The sequence below is a fragment of the Eutrema salsugineum genome, unplaced genomic scaffold (genome assembly GCF_000478725.1).
Source record: "Eutrema salsugineum unplaced genomic scaffold, Eutsalg1_0 scaffold_9, whole genome shotgun sequence".
NCBI classification, from domain to species: domain Eukaryota; kingdom Viridiplantae; phylum Streptophyta; class Magnoliopsida; order Brassicales; family Brassicaceae; genus Eutrema; species Eutrema salsugineum.
This window is the reverse complement of record NW_006256342.1, coordinates 9,646,529-9,663,335: the sequence shown is the minus strand read 5'-3', so window position 1 is coordinate 9,663,335 and position 16,807 is coordinate 9,646,529. Positions and strand designations below refer to the sequence as shown.

The 16,807-nt window shown below is 44.0% G+C and overlaps 2 protein-coding genes across 2 annotated transcripts; one reads left to right on the top strand and one right to left on the bottom strand.

Annotated features, from left to right (window-relative positions):
* Window positions 1-7,692: 7,692 nt before the first annotated feature.
* LOC112085389 (meiosis-specific protein ASY2-like) lies at window positions 7,693-9,658 on the top strand. The gene is made up of 4 exons (XM_024154603.1): window positions 7,693-7,993; window positions 8,053-8,184; window positions 8,263-8,897; window positions 8,972-9,658. Exons 1-4 carry the CDS (start codon window positions 7,693-7,695, stop codon window positions 9,656-9,658), a joined length of 1,755 nt encoding a protein of 584 aa, XP_024010371.1.
* Window positions 9,659-11,169: 1,511 nt separating this feature from the next.
* On the bottom strand, window positions 11,170-14,781 carry LOC112085383. Its single transcript, XM_024154597.1, has 4 exons — window positions 14,160-14,781; window positions 13,613-13,939; window positions 13,347-13,525; window positions 11,170-13,218 (listed from the first exon to the last, which is right to left on the bottom strand). Exons 1-4 carry the CDS (start codon window positions 14,779-14,781, stop codon window positions 11,170-11,172), a joined length of 3,177 nt encoding a protein of 1,058 aa, XP_024010365.1.
* Between the last annotated feature and the right edge of the window lie 2,026 nt (window positions 14,782-16,807).

Here is a 16,807-nt window from a genome sequence, read left to right as displayed (position 1 = left end):
TTTAAGTCATTGTCATGTATGAACTTTGTTTTGCTGATGTTTGTTTGTTTGATGCGTATTGTTGATTAAATGAAGTCTGTTTAGTGTATTAAAGGTTCGTGTACTTGCATTGCCTTTCATTTGTTTTCGTTGGTTAACATTGGATTTCATTTGTATTATTTGGTTAACATTGTCAATTCCCTTTTTTTTTCAGGTCATAAAGATAGTGGGAGTGGAGGCGGATAAGGAATCTAGGCTCCTTGTATTTATCTTGCCCGTGATTTGTTTCCAAGTTGACAGGGGGGTTCTCTTTGTTTTGTATCTTTGTGTTGTACGCCACATGTTCTCTTACATGTGTGCAGAAAATGAATGTAAACCATGAGCTTTATTTCGTGTTTGTAACCACATATTTCCATGTCTTTGTAGACCACATGACTTGATTTCCATTGTTCTATATAATGCTATATCGTTTCTCTTACGGGTATCTCACTTATCTTTGCACACTTGTATCGTCTGAAAATCACTCTCCTTTCTCCTTTCTCCTTCGCAAACACTAGCTATTCAAATCCATTTTGAATTTTCCTTATGAAAAAAACAAATTCTACATTTCTTATCTCTTCATTTTTCTTATCACAAAATCAATCCTCATCTCCTTTCTATTTATTTCTACTCAAACATGGCATCTTCTTCTAACAAAATTTTCAATGATGCTCTTGATGAAACTTTTGATGAAAATTTTGATCAAATCTTTGATCAGAATTTTGACAATGCTTTGGACACTTTCCTTGAGCATGCATCAGCTCCCAAACCAAAAAAGAAGAAAAGAGCATATATTGAAAGACAACGCGAACAAGGCCACATCCGTTTATGGGATGACTACTTCAGTGAAGATGTTACATACCCTCATCATTTGTTTCGCCATCGTTTTAGAATGAACAAATTTCATATTGTCGATCGACTCTTAGAAGAAGTTCTTTTTTTCCAACAAAGGAGATATGCTGTCGGAAGACTTAGTCTATCTGGACTACAAAAATGTACAGCCGCAATCCGTATGATGGCATACGGTAGTCCCGCTGATGCAGTTGACGAATACCTCCGGCTCGGTGAAAGTACAGCAATCTCTTGCTTGGAAAATTTTACCCAAGGAATAATATCTGTGTTTGGGGATGAATACCTAAGAAGACCCACACGAGAAGATCTTCAACGACTACTTCATGTTGGAGAGACAGGAGGATTTCCTAGGATGATTGGCAGCATCGATTGTATGCATTGGGAGTGGAAAAATTGCCCTACAGCATGGAAAGGGCAATACACACGGGGATCAGGAAAACAGACAATTGTCTTAGAGGCTGTGGCATCATACGATCTTTGGTTTTGGCATGCCTTTTTGGACCTCCAGGTACTTTAAACGATATCAATGTCCTTGATCGCTCACCTGTTTTTGATGACATCATACAAGGTAAAGCTCCGAGAGTCAGGTTTTCTGTCAATGGAAACAACTACCATCTAGCATATTACCTCACAGACGGTATATATCCAAAATGGACAACATTTTTCAAATCTATTTCTCTTCCTCAAAGTGAAAAAGATACATTATTTGCTACATGCCAAGAATCTGTACGGAAAAATGTCGAAAGAGCTTTTGGAATCTTGCAAGCCTGATTTACGATTGTCAAAAATCCGACTTTTATGTGGGATAAAGAAAAGATAGGAAAGATTATGAGAACATGTATCATATTACACAATATGATAGTAGAAGACGAACGACCTACCAACACACAACATAATTTATCAGAATTCGAACAAAGTGAAGGAAATAGAACTTCACAAGTTGATATGGGTTATTCAACGGATATGGCATCAAATCTGGGCAATATGATGGGCATTCGAAATGAACTCCGAGATAACGAATTTCACGAACAATTGAAGGAAGATTTAGTGAAACATATTTGACATAAATTTGGAAGCACCCACCTTGATTAAAATTAAGCTCTTATGTTTATATCATAATTTTAATAATTTGTATTTCAATAAATCATGGCTTGCCATATTAATTATGTTTTATGTAATGTAGTTTATAAAATATTAATTTCGAAATTATCAAATTTTCCAAATAAAAACAAAAAAAAATTATTATTTATTCAAATGATACTCTAAAATGAGTATCAGGGTTGGAGGGGTAAAATGAAGTTGAATCCTTCAGAATTACACACAAAAAAATAATTGCAAAAAACCCCCTAAGAGACCCAAAGAGGGTATCAGCGTTCAGTACTTCGTTTTTTAAAAGTGTCATGATTTTGGTCTATCCTCCTTGTTTTAAGGCTTACCGAATGTATTCGCATGCTGCTTGGTCAGCTAATTGTTACTTTTGTGGTTAAGATTAGGTTGTTAAAATCCCATCTGGTGCTATGTTATTTTAAAAATCTTCCTCGGATACCTCAGTCTCCTTCGATTTAATGATAGAAGCTTTTTCTCTATTTTCAGTGCTTCATTTTTTAAAAATGTCTGTCGAGTATCAATCATTTGACATGTTTCTCGGATTGCTTGAAATTTATCATTTTTCTCAAATTTGATGGCCAAGGTTTGGAGATTTTACGGTCTCTTTTTTAATATTAAAGCGGCTTGTAATGGATTTGTTTATATATTTTTCATTATAGTTAAACATTTAGTTTAGTCAAGTTAGTTCTTTTACGTTGTAATGACTCATTTTTTTAGTGAAACCTAACTCTATTTTTTTTATTTGACATGGTTGCAAATAAAGAAAAAAAAATTAAAAAAATTATAGTTATGTGAAAAACATATTGGATGCTAATGTAAGAGTCTCTAAATATGTGTGTATACATTTAATTTAAATTTAAAATTTCCTTTATAATATTATTTATTTTATTATTTTATTATTATTTTTAAATTTTATATAATTTCTTTATCTTTAATATTTTTAAAAATAATAATAGAATTTGGAAATTTTTAAATTTCAATGTTGAGGTGGACCAATAAAAAGTTTATACAGAATTTATTTATTTAGAAATATTATTAGAATTTGTAATCTTTAAAATAATTATTATTTATTATTTAAAATTATTATTATTTAAAATTATTATTTTAGTTTAAATTTAAAATTATTATTATTTATTTTAGTTTTTTATTATTTATATAAATTTATATAAAATTTATTTATCTTTAATAAATTTTAAAAATAATAATAGAATTTGAAAATTTTTTAGTTTTTAATATTGAGGTGGACCAATAAAAAACTTATACAGAATTTTTTTATTCAGCAATAATATTAGAATTTGTAAATTTTCTTAATTTCTTTATTCAGTAATAATCTTAGAAATTGTAAATTTTCCTTAATCATCTTGAATGTTGATGTAGATCAATAAAATTATTTTTAAAATCATATGTGGACACTTTAAAAAGCATTTAGCTTCAACTTTTATTAGTATAATGTTGAGAAATCTTGATCTAGCTCAGCTCATACACCGATTCCACTGAACAACACGATATCAGAGATTTTCGTTTGCAAGATACACGAACAGAGCAATTTGCAGAAAGTAAATGAGACGAGATATTTATCCAGTTCGGGAGCAAACCGCTTCCCTACGTCTGGCCGAGGATTCCTCGGAATTCACTAGAACACTCCCCTTACAATCGTCGTCTCTCACCGGAAAACTATGAGATGTAGCTTTCACTCACCGGTAATTACACTCTCTCTCTAGTTCTCCCTTTCTCTCTCCTCACAATACAAAAGATTCACTCTCTCGAATACAGTTGTTTGTTACAACTTATTTCCAGTCTCTAACCGACTCTTATCCACATCGGAATCCAAAACTGAAACACAGATACGCCTGCGCGTGATCTTCACGCTCTAGCGGTCTGATATTCACTGAGCTGGAAATAGAGTTTTGAGCAGAACGACGACGTGTAACACCGAACCAACTTAAACCCGAGAATCGATAACCTGATCTTGAGCCGGTTCAAATCTAAGCCCCTAAACCGGAAGCTTCTGTTCCATTTAGTGTGTTATATCAACCAATATACAACAAACTCCACCTTGGTTAATATAGCAGCACTGGAACCAAGTTCTAGTAATCCCGACCTCGGTATTCTTCTCTCTGATCAGCTATCAGAGACGCCGAGCAAGCTCAGCTACTGCTTGAACCTAACCACCGGAAAAATCTTTGTGAAGACATCTGCAGGATTTTCACTTGTGTGAACTTTTGAAACCTGCAATGTTTCTTCTTCAACTCTTTCCCGAATAAAGCTAAGCTTTACTGCCATATGTTTGGTTCTCTCGTGATGAACATTGTTTCTGGCCAATGCCAAAGGACTCTGTGAATCACAAAATACCTCTACCTTGTCCTGTGGATACCCAAACTCACCGCTTAGTCCTCTTAACCACACAGCCTCCTTAGCTGCCTCAGTCATCACGACATATTCAGATTCTGTGGTCGAAAGTGCCACCACCTTCTGTAGACTCGACCTCCAACTGATGACACAACCCCCTGACACAAATGCATACCCTGAGATTGACCGACGCCTGTCTAAATCTGCAGCATAGTCTGAGTCACAAAACCCATAAATCTTGAACTCTGAACATTTCCTGTATACCAAACTCGTCTTCTTTGACCCTTTGATATATCTCAGCACCCATTTCACCGTATTCCAATGCACCTTTGCCGGATTACTTATAAAACAGCTTACCAAACCCACTGGATACCATACATTATACTCCCGACTGCATTACAATACGGAACTGACCTCATATAGATCTCGTCTGCTTTCAGCTCTTTCTCAGTGGCTGAAGCAAGCTTGAAATGTGCTCCCATCGGAGTATTAACTCCTTTTGCCTGGTCCATGTTATAGCTCTTAAGAACCTTGTCCACATACCCTTCTTGAGATAGCTTCAGAGTTCCCTGTTTCCGATCTCTGATGATATCAATGCCTAGGATTTTCCTTGCTGCTCTAAGGTCCTTCATGTCAAACCTTGAGCTCAACTGTTTCTTAAGAGCCTTTATCATGTCCATATCCTTACTGGCAATCAACATATCGTCCACATAAAGTAGAAGATACAAGTAAGTACCTGAAGTGCACTTTATGTAAACGCATTGATCATGATTGCTTCTTTTAAAATCAATCTCCACCATGAACGCATTAAACTTCTGATTCCATTGTCTGGGACTTTGCTTCAACCCATACAATGATTTCTTCAACAGACACATGAATCCCTCCTTGCCTTTAACCTCATATCCTTCAGGTTGATCCATGAAGATCTCTTCCTCCAAATCTCCGTGCAGGAACGCTGTCTTGACATCTAGCTGTTCGAGCTCCATGTCTTCGTTCAGCACTATAGACATCAAGTATCTTATAGATACATGTTTAACAACCGGAGAAAAGATCTCATTATAATCCACTCCCTCCTTTTGAGCATACCCTTTGGCAATAAGCCTCGCTTTGTACCTAGGTTCCTCAACTCCCGGAATGCCTGGCTTCCTCTTAAAGATCCATCTACAACCGATAATTTTCCTGCCTTTGGGCTTTGGAACCAAACTCCATGTAAAGTTTTTAGCGAGTGAGTCCATCTCTTCATCGGAGGCAAGTTTCCACCGTTTATGATCAGGAGCCCTCATTGCAGCCTTGAAGTCTGTAGGTTTGACTGGATCACCATCTTCAGATGCGAGTAAAGCCATATGAACAAAATCATCACTATCATATCTTTGAGGTGGCTTGATGTTCTCCCTTCTTTGTCTGTCTTGAGCCAGTCTATAACCGTCAGTTTCTGGCTCCGGTTCAGTTTCACTTTCTGATACTTCATCCTCACTGTCAAGAACTACAGCATCTCGAGCAGAATCACTTCCACTTGGCTGATTCTCACCCTGAATATCTCCACCTGAACTAGTATCCCTTTGTTGAGAGATACCAAGTTCAACATCTAGAAAAGCAATGTCTCTTTCCTTTGGTGTATCAATCTTCAACAAATGATACATCGTTTATCCTCCAAGGACCAAACCTTATACCCTTTAACACTGTTGATATGTAAATATCGACAAGGGACAAAACAGTACTTTAGATCAGAAACTCGGTTTTTATTAGATCGAATCAAGCAAATACAACTGACTTCGGTTATTTAGATGGACAATAACGAACTAAGACTTAATGCAACTAAGAGTCTAGCGTAATGAGTTCTCAGTCTCTAAGTCTTCTCGGGAATATTTTCTGTTCTCTGGTGTCGATTCGTCTCCCTTTATATATATCCTCTAAGTCGGTCTTCAAGCACATCTTAAGCGATATGGGACCGAGAGAACTTTCCTTTTCTCTCGGTTCCTTTCCTTTTCTCATGTTTGTTTCCTTTTTCAAATAGGAAGCTTTCCTATTCCTGACCGAACTCGGGGAGCTTCTCCGTTCCTTCGAGAAGCTTCTCACCGACCTGGGCTTAATGGGCTGTATTCGGCCCAAGACTTCACTCGGCCCAGTCTTCCCGGTATATTCCTTCGTAAACCGGGCTTACATTTCGCCGATCTCGGTTTGTACCGGAGAAAACCGGAGTGCGGGTTTCACCTCCAACAGTTAGCCCCCCCCTCAGTTCGATGAAAGGGAATGACTTTTTAGTCGAACTCATTTGATTTAAGGTAGGTCACAAACCGAGCTCGGTAACCGCAGTCGATTCGCATTCCCGGACGTTTCGCACCCTGTCTTCATTGAGGCGCGTGAATTCTGGGATTTCGCGAAAATCGAGGAACCCACGATCCCCACTGTTTATAAGATAACAACTTCTTCTCGCATTCATTATTCTCGTTCAAGCCTATATAAGGTACGCTGCTCTCCCTTCTCTCTAGATTTTGCTTCTCTCTCTAGTTTTCATTTGTAGTTCTCTCTCGTTTTTTCAACTCTCGCCGCCGCGATTTCTTGAGTTTTCCGATCGACCTTCAAACTTTCCGATCGATCTTCAACCTTTCTGATCGATCTTCAAGTTCTCCGATCAATCTTCAACCTTTTTCCGATCGATCTTCAAGTTGTTCTTAACTTTTCCCAGATCTTCTTTTGACTCCATTTCTCCGAACTCAACATGTCTTCGAACTTTTCTTCAATCAATTCTTCCTCTAATCAGATCCTTCCAGTGGATCGCCGCGAGCCTTCGGAGCCGAGCTCTTCTTCTTCACATCCTCGTTCGTCTGACTCTTCTCGGGGAGAAAGTAATCCCCCCCAGTTAGTTCGTAAGAACTCTAAATCGGTGGATGCGAGTAGCAGCCGTGCTAGGGTTCGAGTTGAAGCTACCGAGCAACTGGCGACAAAAACTCGCGAGACGGAGGCTCGAGCTGGGCCGAACTCTGGTGGTATTGACCACGAGATCGAGGAGGTCGAAGAACGTGAAGGAGAAAATCAGGAAGAGAGCGCTACTGAGGCAGAAGCTGCCGAGGATAACCTCGATGATGTGATTCACGCTTCACCACCACTTCCAAGGCGCAAAGTTGTTCGCCCCAGCAACGTGCCATCTTCCTCTGTCTCTCTGGGTGCTGTTCGTGCCGTGCTCGAAGAAAACGGACTCCTGGACCGAGTCATCTTCATATTCCAGAAGCCGGACGGCCGTGGGACGTCCCCGCGGGTTTCCTCTGCGTTTACCTGACGTACTTTACGCAGTGCGGACTCTCTTTCCCAATTCCTTCTCGCCTGCTCGGCTACTGCAATCGTCGTGGCGTTGCTCTCACGCAGGTGATGCCGGCTTCGATAACGAACTACGTAGGGTTCGTATCTCTTTGCGACGAGCTCGGCGAGATCCCAACCAGTCGGCTTTTCGAGGACCTCTTCTCGGTTAACATCCACAAATCCAAGGAGTGGTTCTTCGCTGCGAATGCTAAGCCGAAGAAGAATATAGTCACTGGGCCTAAACCCAGTAAATTCAACGACTGGGAATCCCTATACTTCTTCCTTGAGATGAACAATCTCACAGTCAGTAACTCTGATATCCCGACTCAATCGGAGTGGAAGATTCCGATCGGTAGATCTAGACGAGCTCGTACTTTGTTATCCCTTGGTTTTATTTCTTACTAACTTTCTGTCGATTTAATTTTGCAGGTCGTCATCTCCCAAGTCTTCTTCTCAATTTCGGGCTTACTTCTGAGTTCGAAGAAGCCTTCAGTGAAGCCGGTAAGCGTCGTTGGCCTGAAGTTTGGGAAGAAATCCTTCAGCGCCGAGCTAAGAAAGCAGGTTCGATTATTGAATTCAGTTTTACTTGTTTTATTCTGAATTTACTCTGAATTCCTCCTTGACATATTTTCATTGCAGGTTCTGTCCGAGAACTAAAACCGCGAAAGCCAAAAGCTCGAGCTAGCAAGCCTCGAGCCGCTCTCAGACGTAAAGCACCGAAGTCGCGAGCTCAACGTACCCGAGCTGCTAGGATGCTCTCTCTAGACGAGTTCCCCACTCTCTTTGATGAAGAGGAGCCAAACATTGCAGAACCGACTCCCATCCCTGCTACCGAAGGGACCAATGAGCAGCCTCAAGAATTGCCGGCCGCTGCGAACTCACCTGACCAAGCTGGTCAGAAGAAGTTGAAGAAGAAGAAGTCCTCGAAGAAGAGTAAGAGGACTGAAGACTCCTCTCGGGCGCAGGACGCGCCTGCCGAGCTCCAGCCGCCAACAGCTGTGGTGTCAGACCTTGCTCTATCTCAGGATCGAGCTGAGGCTTCTCATTCTCGGAAGAGACAGGCCAGAGAACACGCCAAAGGTTCTCCAGAGCCCGAGCCGGCTAAAAGGGCTAGAGTCTCTTTTGACTACGATGAAGAGACTCCTTTCAAGGAGAACGTCGACGCCTGCGCCGAGCTCTACCATAAGATCTCTTCTCAGGTCCCGAGCCTCCCGTCGGTCCCCGAGCTTCGGTTCCCTAACATGTACAAGGGAATCGCACGTACAACTGCTGTGGTAATCTTCTTACTTAATTTTTTTATAGACTTGAATTTTTTTTACGAGTTCTAATTCTTGCTTCCTCTATGCAGCTCGCCAGTCAGACCAATAACTTGGTCGCCGCGTACGAGGTAGCTCTGTTCGATGAGCAAGTTAGGGTCACCGAGCTTGAGGAACGAATAGCCAAAGCAGAGGAGCGTCTCGCCACCGAGCTCCAGATCAATGATACTCTGCACTCTTCGGTTGACCTGCTGAAACAAGAGAGTGCGGAGTTGAAAGCGGTGAAGGCCGAGCTCACTGAGGCTCAGAGCATGCTTGCGAAGGAGTTCGAGAAAGACCGAGAGCGGCTGCGGGACTTGGTGTCCTACTGGAAGGGTCGAGCCAAAAGCGTTCACGCACAAGCCTGTGAGCGTCTAGAAAAGGTCATCCGAAGCTTGGATGACGCTGATCGGGCTCGTAAGCCGTACCTGGTGGTTAATCAACTCACCGGAGTCCTCGGGTTCATCAAGCAGCTCAAGAAGAAGGGCTTGTACGAGGTTCCACCCGAGATGGTAGCGGACATCGAGGCGAAGCACACCAAGGCTCTGGAAGAGTTCTGTTCGATCGATGCCCGCGTTCTTACGGAGGAAGACAAGCGGATGTCTCCGTTCGCGGACGATGATGATATTCCGGCCGTGAATGTGACCCAAAGCGCGCAAGATCCTGCGAGGGGCGAACAGTTTGGTTCGAACGAGGATATACTCAACGCCGATCAAGCCGCAACCTCGAAGACCGCTTAATCTTTTTCTGTTCTTTCTTATTCTCGAACTCATTTGCCCTTTCATGGGTTATGTTGCTTGTAATACTTTATTTCCGAGCCCTTGGTGGGTTTTTGAACTTATTTGCCTCTCGGGAGGCTTTTAATTTATATGCTCGTTTCTCTTCTTTTTTCTTATCTTGATGATTTAGAAGAATCTTTTAAGTAGTAGATCGGCATCTAACTTGAATTTTGACTTTATTTTCGTCGGTAACTTAGAAAAATCTTTCAAGTACTAGATCGGTACACAGTAGATGATGTTCGAACATAATTTTTATCTTTTGATAGCGAATTGCGATAATTCGGCTTACGTTTTGCGAGTGTTGTGAACTCGGCTTATGGTGCGAATCTGAGGAGTTCGGCTTATTGTGCGAGCATTTAAACTCGGCCTGGGGAACCCAAGTGAATCGTTTCGTACTGGAAGAGTGAATTAATTCGAACTCCTGTAAACACACGAAACGAGTTCAAGGTTTTTCTAAGTCGAACCTAAGTATGCGAGATGTGCTCGGCTTATTGTTCTTGGTGACTTAGAAATTTAACTGCAGGACTGGGCCCAGCTTTTAACATGTGGTTTTACCACGGCACCATGTGTGTGCTCGTGAGACGGATCTCGGCTTTTAAGTTTGCATTCATGTGGAATGCTATCGAACAACTGGCCAGGAAGTCGATGTAAGAACAAGGAGTTCGGTACCTTGTGATTTCTGAACTAGAACTTAGACAGATTTGACATAATAAAATTTTATTGATGTTATAGCTGGACTCGGTAACGAGCTGCCTACGTACCCTTTAAAGGGATCAAGCCATTCGTAGTTCTAAGTACAAAAATGTTTTTTGCTCCGACTAAGTAGTTCGGAGGCTTTTTTTTTTGTTTTTTTTTTTGAAGCTCGCAACGAACTAGTAGTAGTATCGTTTGAGATGCATTGAGTTCCAAGATCGCGGGATCGGAGTTCCGTCTAACTTCATGAGTTGATAAACGCCGGGCTTAACAACCTTCATAACCTGGTATGGTCCTTCCCAGTTCGCGCCAAGTTTTCCTGCGTTTTTTTCTTCTGTGTTTTGATAGACTTTGCGAAGTACGAGATCGCCATCTTCAAAGTGACGACCCTTAACTTTTTTGTTGTAGTAGCGAGCTGCAAGTTGCTGGTAGTTCTGTATCCGGAGCAATGTTCGTTTGCGATGTTCTTCGACTAAGTCGAGTGCGTCGATCATCATGTTGTCATTCGCGTCGGGTTGCTGAAAAAGCATAGTTCGGCGAATACTTGGGACGTTGAGTTCGGCTGGACACATAACTTCTGTGCCATATGCAAGGAAGAATGGTGACTGACCGGTCGAACGTCGTGGTGTAGTTCGGTGAGACCACAAGACGCCGTCAAGTTTGTCCGCCCAAGTTCCCTTAGCGGTATCGAGTCGTTTCTTCAGTCCGTCAATGATGGTCTTGTTTGTGGCTTCGGCTTGTCCGTTTCCTTGCGGGTATCGCGGGGTAGAGAAACTTAGTCAGATCTTCCACTTGGCACAAAAATCTGTGAAAATGATCGAAGTGAAATGGGTTCCGTTGTCCGTAACGATCTCGTACGGGACTCCGTGTCGGCAGATGATGAACTTCCAGACGAACTTCTTGACATCGATTCCATGAATCTTGGGGTATGCTTCGGCTTCGACCCATTTGGTGAAGTAATCCGTGACGACCAGAACATATTGCTTCTGAGTTGTAGATCGGCGAAAAGGACCGATGATGTCCATTGCCCAGCGCATGAAAGGATATGGTGCGGTAGACGTCATCAAGAGCTCGGTGGGAAGATTGATCATCGGGCCGTGACGTTGGCACTTCTCGCAGCGTGCTGTATACTTTTCGCAGTCAGAAAGCATAGTAGGCCAGTAATAGCCGGCTTTTTTGATCTTGAACGCCAAAGACCGAGCTCCGGAGTGATATCCTCCGTCTCTTTCAAGAACCTTCTGCATTACTTCCATGATGTCGTTGCCATGAACGCAAGTCAAGAGTACACCAGAAGCGTCCCATCTGAGAAGAGTACCTTTAATAACCACATATCGAGCTGCGCGAGCTTTAAGGCGCCGAGCTGCCCATTTATCTGCAGGAACTGTTCCGTCTCCGATGTATCCCACGATTTCTAAGGTCCAATCCTCAGGTTTGTCCTCTCCTTCTGCTTCGATATCGATTGGAACATGCTGGCCTTCGGATTCGTCTTTGGGATCGGATTCGTTATCATTGAGCTCGTCCGTGTCGTTGTTGGGATCGGAAACGATCTCTTTGGGTTTCGTCTTCCGGGTGAGGGGTGGAGCGAGATTGGGTTGGGCTTCGTAATCACGTCGTCTTGTAATGATGTTGGAGTTCGGAGCGGGCTCGATACTTGGTCGCTCGATTGCTGCAATTGGGATAGTTTGCCGAAGGTCAGGATCAGAATTAGTAGCGAGAACGGCTAAGGTGTCGGCAGTTGCATTCTCATCTCGAGGTATCTTTGTAAGCTCGAAGGTAGAGAACTCCGAAGCAACATCCTTAAGGACTTTGAGATATGCGTCCATGCGGTCGTTCTTGGCCTCGTATTCGCCGTGAAACTGGTTAGCCATGAGTTGAGAGTCGCAGTAGGCGTGTATGTGCTCGGCGCCGATACCTTTGGCAAGTCGTAGTCCGGCAATCAATGCTTCGTACTCGGCTTCGTTGTTGGACGCCGGGAAGCCTAGTCGAAATGACTGCTCGATAACTTCTCCTTCAGGTGATTTGAGACGAATTCCGACTCCGGATCCTTTATGGGACGAGGAACCGTCGGCGTGAAGGATCCAGGGTTGTATGACTGGATTAGCTTCGACGAGCTCCGGTGGGAGTTCAACCAAGAAATCTGCTAGGACTTGAGACTTCGTTGCAGTTCTTCCTCGGTATTCGATATCGTATTCACTGAGTTCGATGGCCCACTTGGCGAGTCGTCCGGACTGACTTGGGCTATGGAGGAAAGTTCGAAGAGGGTGATCGGTTAGGACCACGATCGCATGAGATTGGAAATACGGGCGTAATTTCCTTGCAGAAATAACCACGGCAAAGGCGAATTTCTCCAAAGTCGGATAACGATACTCCGATCCATCGAGGGATTTGCTTGTGTAGAAAATTGGCTTCTGCTCGCCACGATCTTCTCGAACAAGTACACTACTGACTGCGAACTCCGAAATCGCGATATAAAGATAGAGTGTCTCGCCGGTTTCAGGTTTAGATAAGACTGGCGGAGTGGACAAGTATTTCTTTAGCTCGGCGAAGGCTTCTTCACACTTCTCATTCCATTCGAGATGCTTGTTACCGCGAAGAAGTTGGTAGAAAGGCAAGCACTTGTCCGTCGATCTGGATATGAATCGATTAAGTGCTGCGATACGTCCGGTGAGTCGCTGAACTTTGCGTTTGGTTGTCGGCGATGGGAGCTCGAGAATAGCTGCGATCTGTTTTGGATTAGCTTCAATGCCTCGCTGTGTAACGATGTATCCGAAGAACTCTCCAGATGTCACGCCGAACGTACACTTAGTGGGATTAAGCTTCATACCATACTGATCCAAAATATCGAAGCATGTGCAAAGATGGCCGACTGATCGGAAGCGACGAGTGACTTCACGAGCATATCATCGAAGTAAACTTCCATAGTTCGCCCGAGCTGGCTCGCGAAAATCCGATTTACCAGTCGCTGGTACGTTGCTCCAGCGTTCTTCAGGCCGAAGGGCATGACCTTGTAGCAGTAGATGCCGCGGTCCGTGATGAACGACGTCTTCTCCTGATCTTGCGGATGCATAAGAATCTGATTGTACCCGGAGAATGCGTCCATAAACGAGAGTAGTTCGTTTCCGGCAGTTGCTTCCACTAGACGGTCAATATGAGGCAAAGGAAAGCTATCTTTCGGACATGCCTTATTGAGGTCGGTAAAGTCGACGCAAATCCTCTATTTACCATTCTTCTTCTTTACGACCACGGGGTTTGCTAACCAATCAGGGTACTTTACTTCGGTGATGGATCCTGCTTTGAGCAAGCGCTCAACTTCGTCGTTGACAGCCTGTGCTTTCTCCGGTCCGAGCTTTCGGCATTTCTGCTTGATTGGCTTATACGTCGGATCGATGTTGAGTTCGATCTGTGGATCGATCCCGGGCATATCCTCTACCGACCAAGCGAAAGTTGACGAGTGTTGTTTCAGAAAGTGGACGAGTGGCTCGCGGATGTTCGGGTCGAGTTCGGCACCTATCCCGACTTGACGCTCTGGCCTTAGTTCATCGATGGAGACTTGAACGATCAATTCCTACTTAGGCTTTGTCTTCTGAACGACGAGCTCGTTCGTTGGTCCTAACGAACTGACGACACATGCTTGGTTGGCCGAATGTAGTTTGCATTCGTTTATGTAGCACGATCGAGCGATGGCTTAGTTTCCTCGGAGGAGTCGGAAACTTCAGGCATTGATGGTATGTTGAGGCGACCGCCTTCATTGCGTGTAGCCAAGGCGTACCGAGAATAGCGTTGTAGATCGCCGGTTTGTCGAGGATAAGGAACTGGATAATCTTTGCGACTCCGCCGAGGTTGATCGGAATATTGACCATGCCGACCGTCATACAACGTTCTCCATCGAAACCGGTGAGTGGCTCGATAAACGGCTCAATCCTATCTGATGCCAACTCGAGCTGGTCAAGTGCTTCCTTGAAGATAATGTTAACCGAACTACCTGTATCGACCAGAATGTGGCTAACTTCGACATCGTCGAGGAGTAGCTCGACAACGAGAGCATCGTTATGCGGTTTATGCAACCCGATCGTGTCGGCTTCGGTAAATACCAAAGGCGTCCCTTTCGGCGGATCTTGTGGGGCTTTGGGTGCGCTAGCGGCTTGTCGACTGTATTCTTTGATAGCTCGAACCGAGTAGCTGCAAGCTTCAATGGCTCCCATTATCATGTTGACATGTTTCCTTGCCTTGGGAGCATAATTTTCTGGTGCTCGGTCATCACGATTGCGTTTTTGTTGCTCAGGCAAAACAGGCGGGTTCGGTGGTGGTGGTGGTAACGTCGGCAAAGCTGGTGGAGTTGGCGGATCTTTGGCGAGTGCTTTCTCAAGCTGTTCGTTGTTTGGTCGAGGCATGTGTGAACGACGGAGATCGTCAATCGAGAGTTACCCGCGGCTCTTAGATGCGTTCGAGCGTCGGAGGTCGTCGACCGAGATCGATTCCTTTCGATATAGGCCGAGTGGGTATTCTCGCAGATGTTTGCATTCTTCGGTGCTGTGACCCCTACGGTTATGGAATTCGCAGAACAATGACTCGTCTTGATCTTCTTCAACGGACCCATTTATTGTTCCACTGTTTGTTTGGTTGTTGGATTGCATTAGCATAGAACTTTTTACGATTCTCATATCCTCGACCGTATCCTGACTGCGGCTCATTAGTCGCGGTTTTCGGACGTTCGGGTTGCTTCTTCGAATAACTGTGCTCGTAAGCGGCTTCTTCTTCCTCTTTAGCGATGTAAGTATTAGCTCGGTGCAGCGCGTCTTCTAATGTCTGTGGATGGTTATGCGTGATCGCGCTCCGGAAGCTAGTCTTTATCCAAGCTCCTTTCTGAAGGCATAAGAGAGGAGTTCATCGCTAATCGTACAATTAGCGACGATCGTCTTGAAGCGCTGGATGAAATCACGAAGGCTCTCGCTTGGTCCTTGGGCTATTTGCCAGAGCTCGGAGTTCTTGGTGTTCTGTCCAATGAACATGGAGAAGTGTTTGACGAAAGCCGTCGTTAACTCCTTGTAGTTATCGATCGAATTGGCTTCGAGTCGCGAGAACCAGTCGAGGGCTACTCCTCCCAAACTTTCCACAAATAGTTGGCACTGAACTGCGTCTCTTTCTTCGGCAGATTTGAACTGGTATCGGTTCATGTAGATGCCAAACGATGTCAAGAAGTGTTGGGGGTCAGTATTGCCTTCGTAGACTTTTATATTCAGTTTCTCCATGTGTTTGACCGGCGTCCCTGCTACGCGCGGTATGAAGGGTGTCTTCTGTGTTTCCTGAATGACGCACTCAATTTCCGGAGCCGCGCTTGTGGCTTGATGTATCTTTGAAGTGATATCGCGAAGCTGCGCCTTCATTGCTTCGAACTCGGTGTCTCGGCTCAAATCCGATGCTGGTGCATTCGCTGACCCGACTGCAGTAGACCTCATAGTTCCGGCCGGATCTCCGTCAGTATTAAGATCGTCAATGATGTTCCGAACTCTAAGAGGAGTTCGTGCTTGACTGAGCTCGGCGATTTGTGCCGCCATCTGACTGAAACGTTCCTCGCTTCTTTTGTTGATGGCCTCAAACTGGGCATTGAATACTTGGAGCAGCAGTTCGGTTCCATAACCTCCTACGGCTGCGGGGGTTTGGCCGGCTACAGTTCCAGCGTTTTCTCCAGGAGTTCCTCCTCCTTGTTCTGTTGGGGCGTTAGCGTTCTCTCCACCGAGAGGGTTTCCTTCTTCGTGAATGTTGGCTTGGTCCGTCATCGCTGATTCAATCTTTCCGAAGTCCGATCTAAAACTTGAGAAATCTGTTTAAGCCCCCTTCCTGGCGCGCCAATTGTTGATATGTAAATATCGACAAGGGACAAAACAGTACTTTAGATCGGAAACTCGGTTTTTATTAGATCGAATCAAGCAAATACAACTGAGTTCAGTTATTTAGATGGACAATAACGAACTAAGACTTAATGCAACTAAGAGTCTAGCGTAATGAGTTCTCAGTCTCTAAGTCTTCTCGGGAATATCTTCTGTTCTCTGGTGTGGATTCGTCTCCCTTTATATATATCCTCTAAGTCGGTCTTCAAGCACATCTTAAGCGATATGGGACCGAGAGAACTTTCCTTTTCTCTCGGTTCCTTCCCTTTTCTCATGTTCGTTTCCTTTTTCAAATAGGAAGCTTTCCTATTCCTGACCGAACTCGGGGAGCTTCTCCGTTCCTTCGAGAAGCTTCTCACCGACCTCGGCTTAATGGGCTGTATTCGGCCCAAGACTTCACTCGGCCCAGTCTTCCCGGTACATTCCTTCGTAAACCGGGCTTACATTTCGCCGATCTTGGTTTGTACGGGAGAAAACCGGAGTGCGGTTTTCACCTCCAACAAACACCTACAGGATAACAATTAAAGAC

Bases quoted from the DNA above. Each gene is read 5' to 3' on its own strand.
- LOC112085383 (XM_024154597.1), bottom strand. From the start codon at position 14,781: ATGCCTCGACCAAACAACGAACAGCTTGAGAAAGCACTCGCCAAAGAT. The intron at 13,526-13,612 runs GTAAATAGAGGA...TTGACCGTCTAG, and splicing joins GGTCGTAAAGAAGAAGAATG to TGGAAGCAACTGCCGGAAAC. The intron at 13,219-13,346 runs GTAAATCGGATT...ATTTTGGATCAG, and splicing joins GAGCAACGTACCAGCGACTG to TATGGTATGAAGCTTAATCC.
- LOC112085389 (XM_024154603.1), top strand. From the start codon at position 7,693: ATGCCGGCTTCGATAACGAACTACGTAGGGTTCGTATCTCTTTGCGAC. The intron at 7,994-8,052 runs GTACTTTGTTAT...TTAATTTTGCAG, and splicing joins CGGTAGATCTAGACGAGCTC to GTCGTCATCTCCCAAGTCTT. The intron at 8,898-8,971 runs GTAATCTTCTTA...TCCTCTATGCAG, and splicing joins TCGCACGTACAACTGCTGTG to CTCGCCAGTCAGACCAATAA.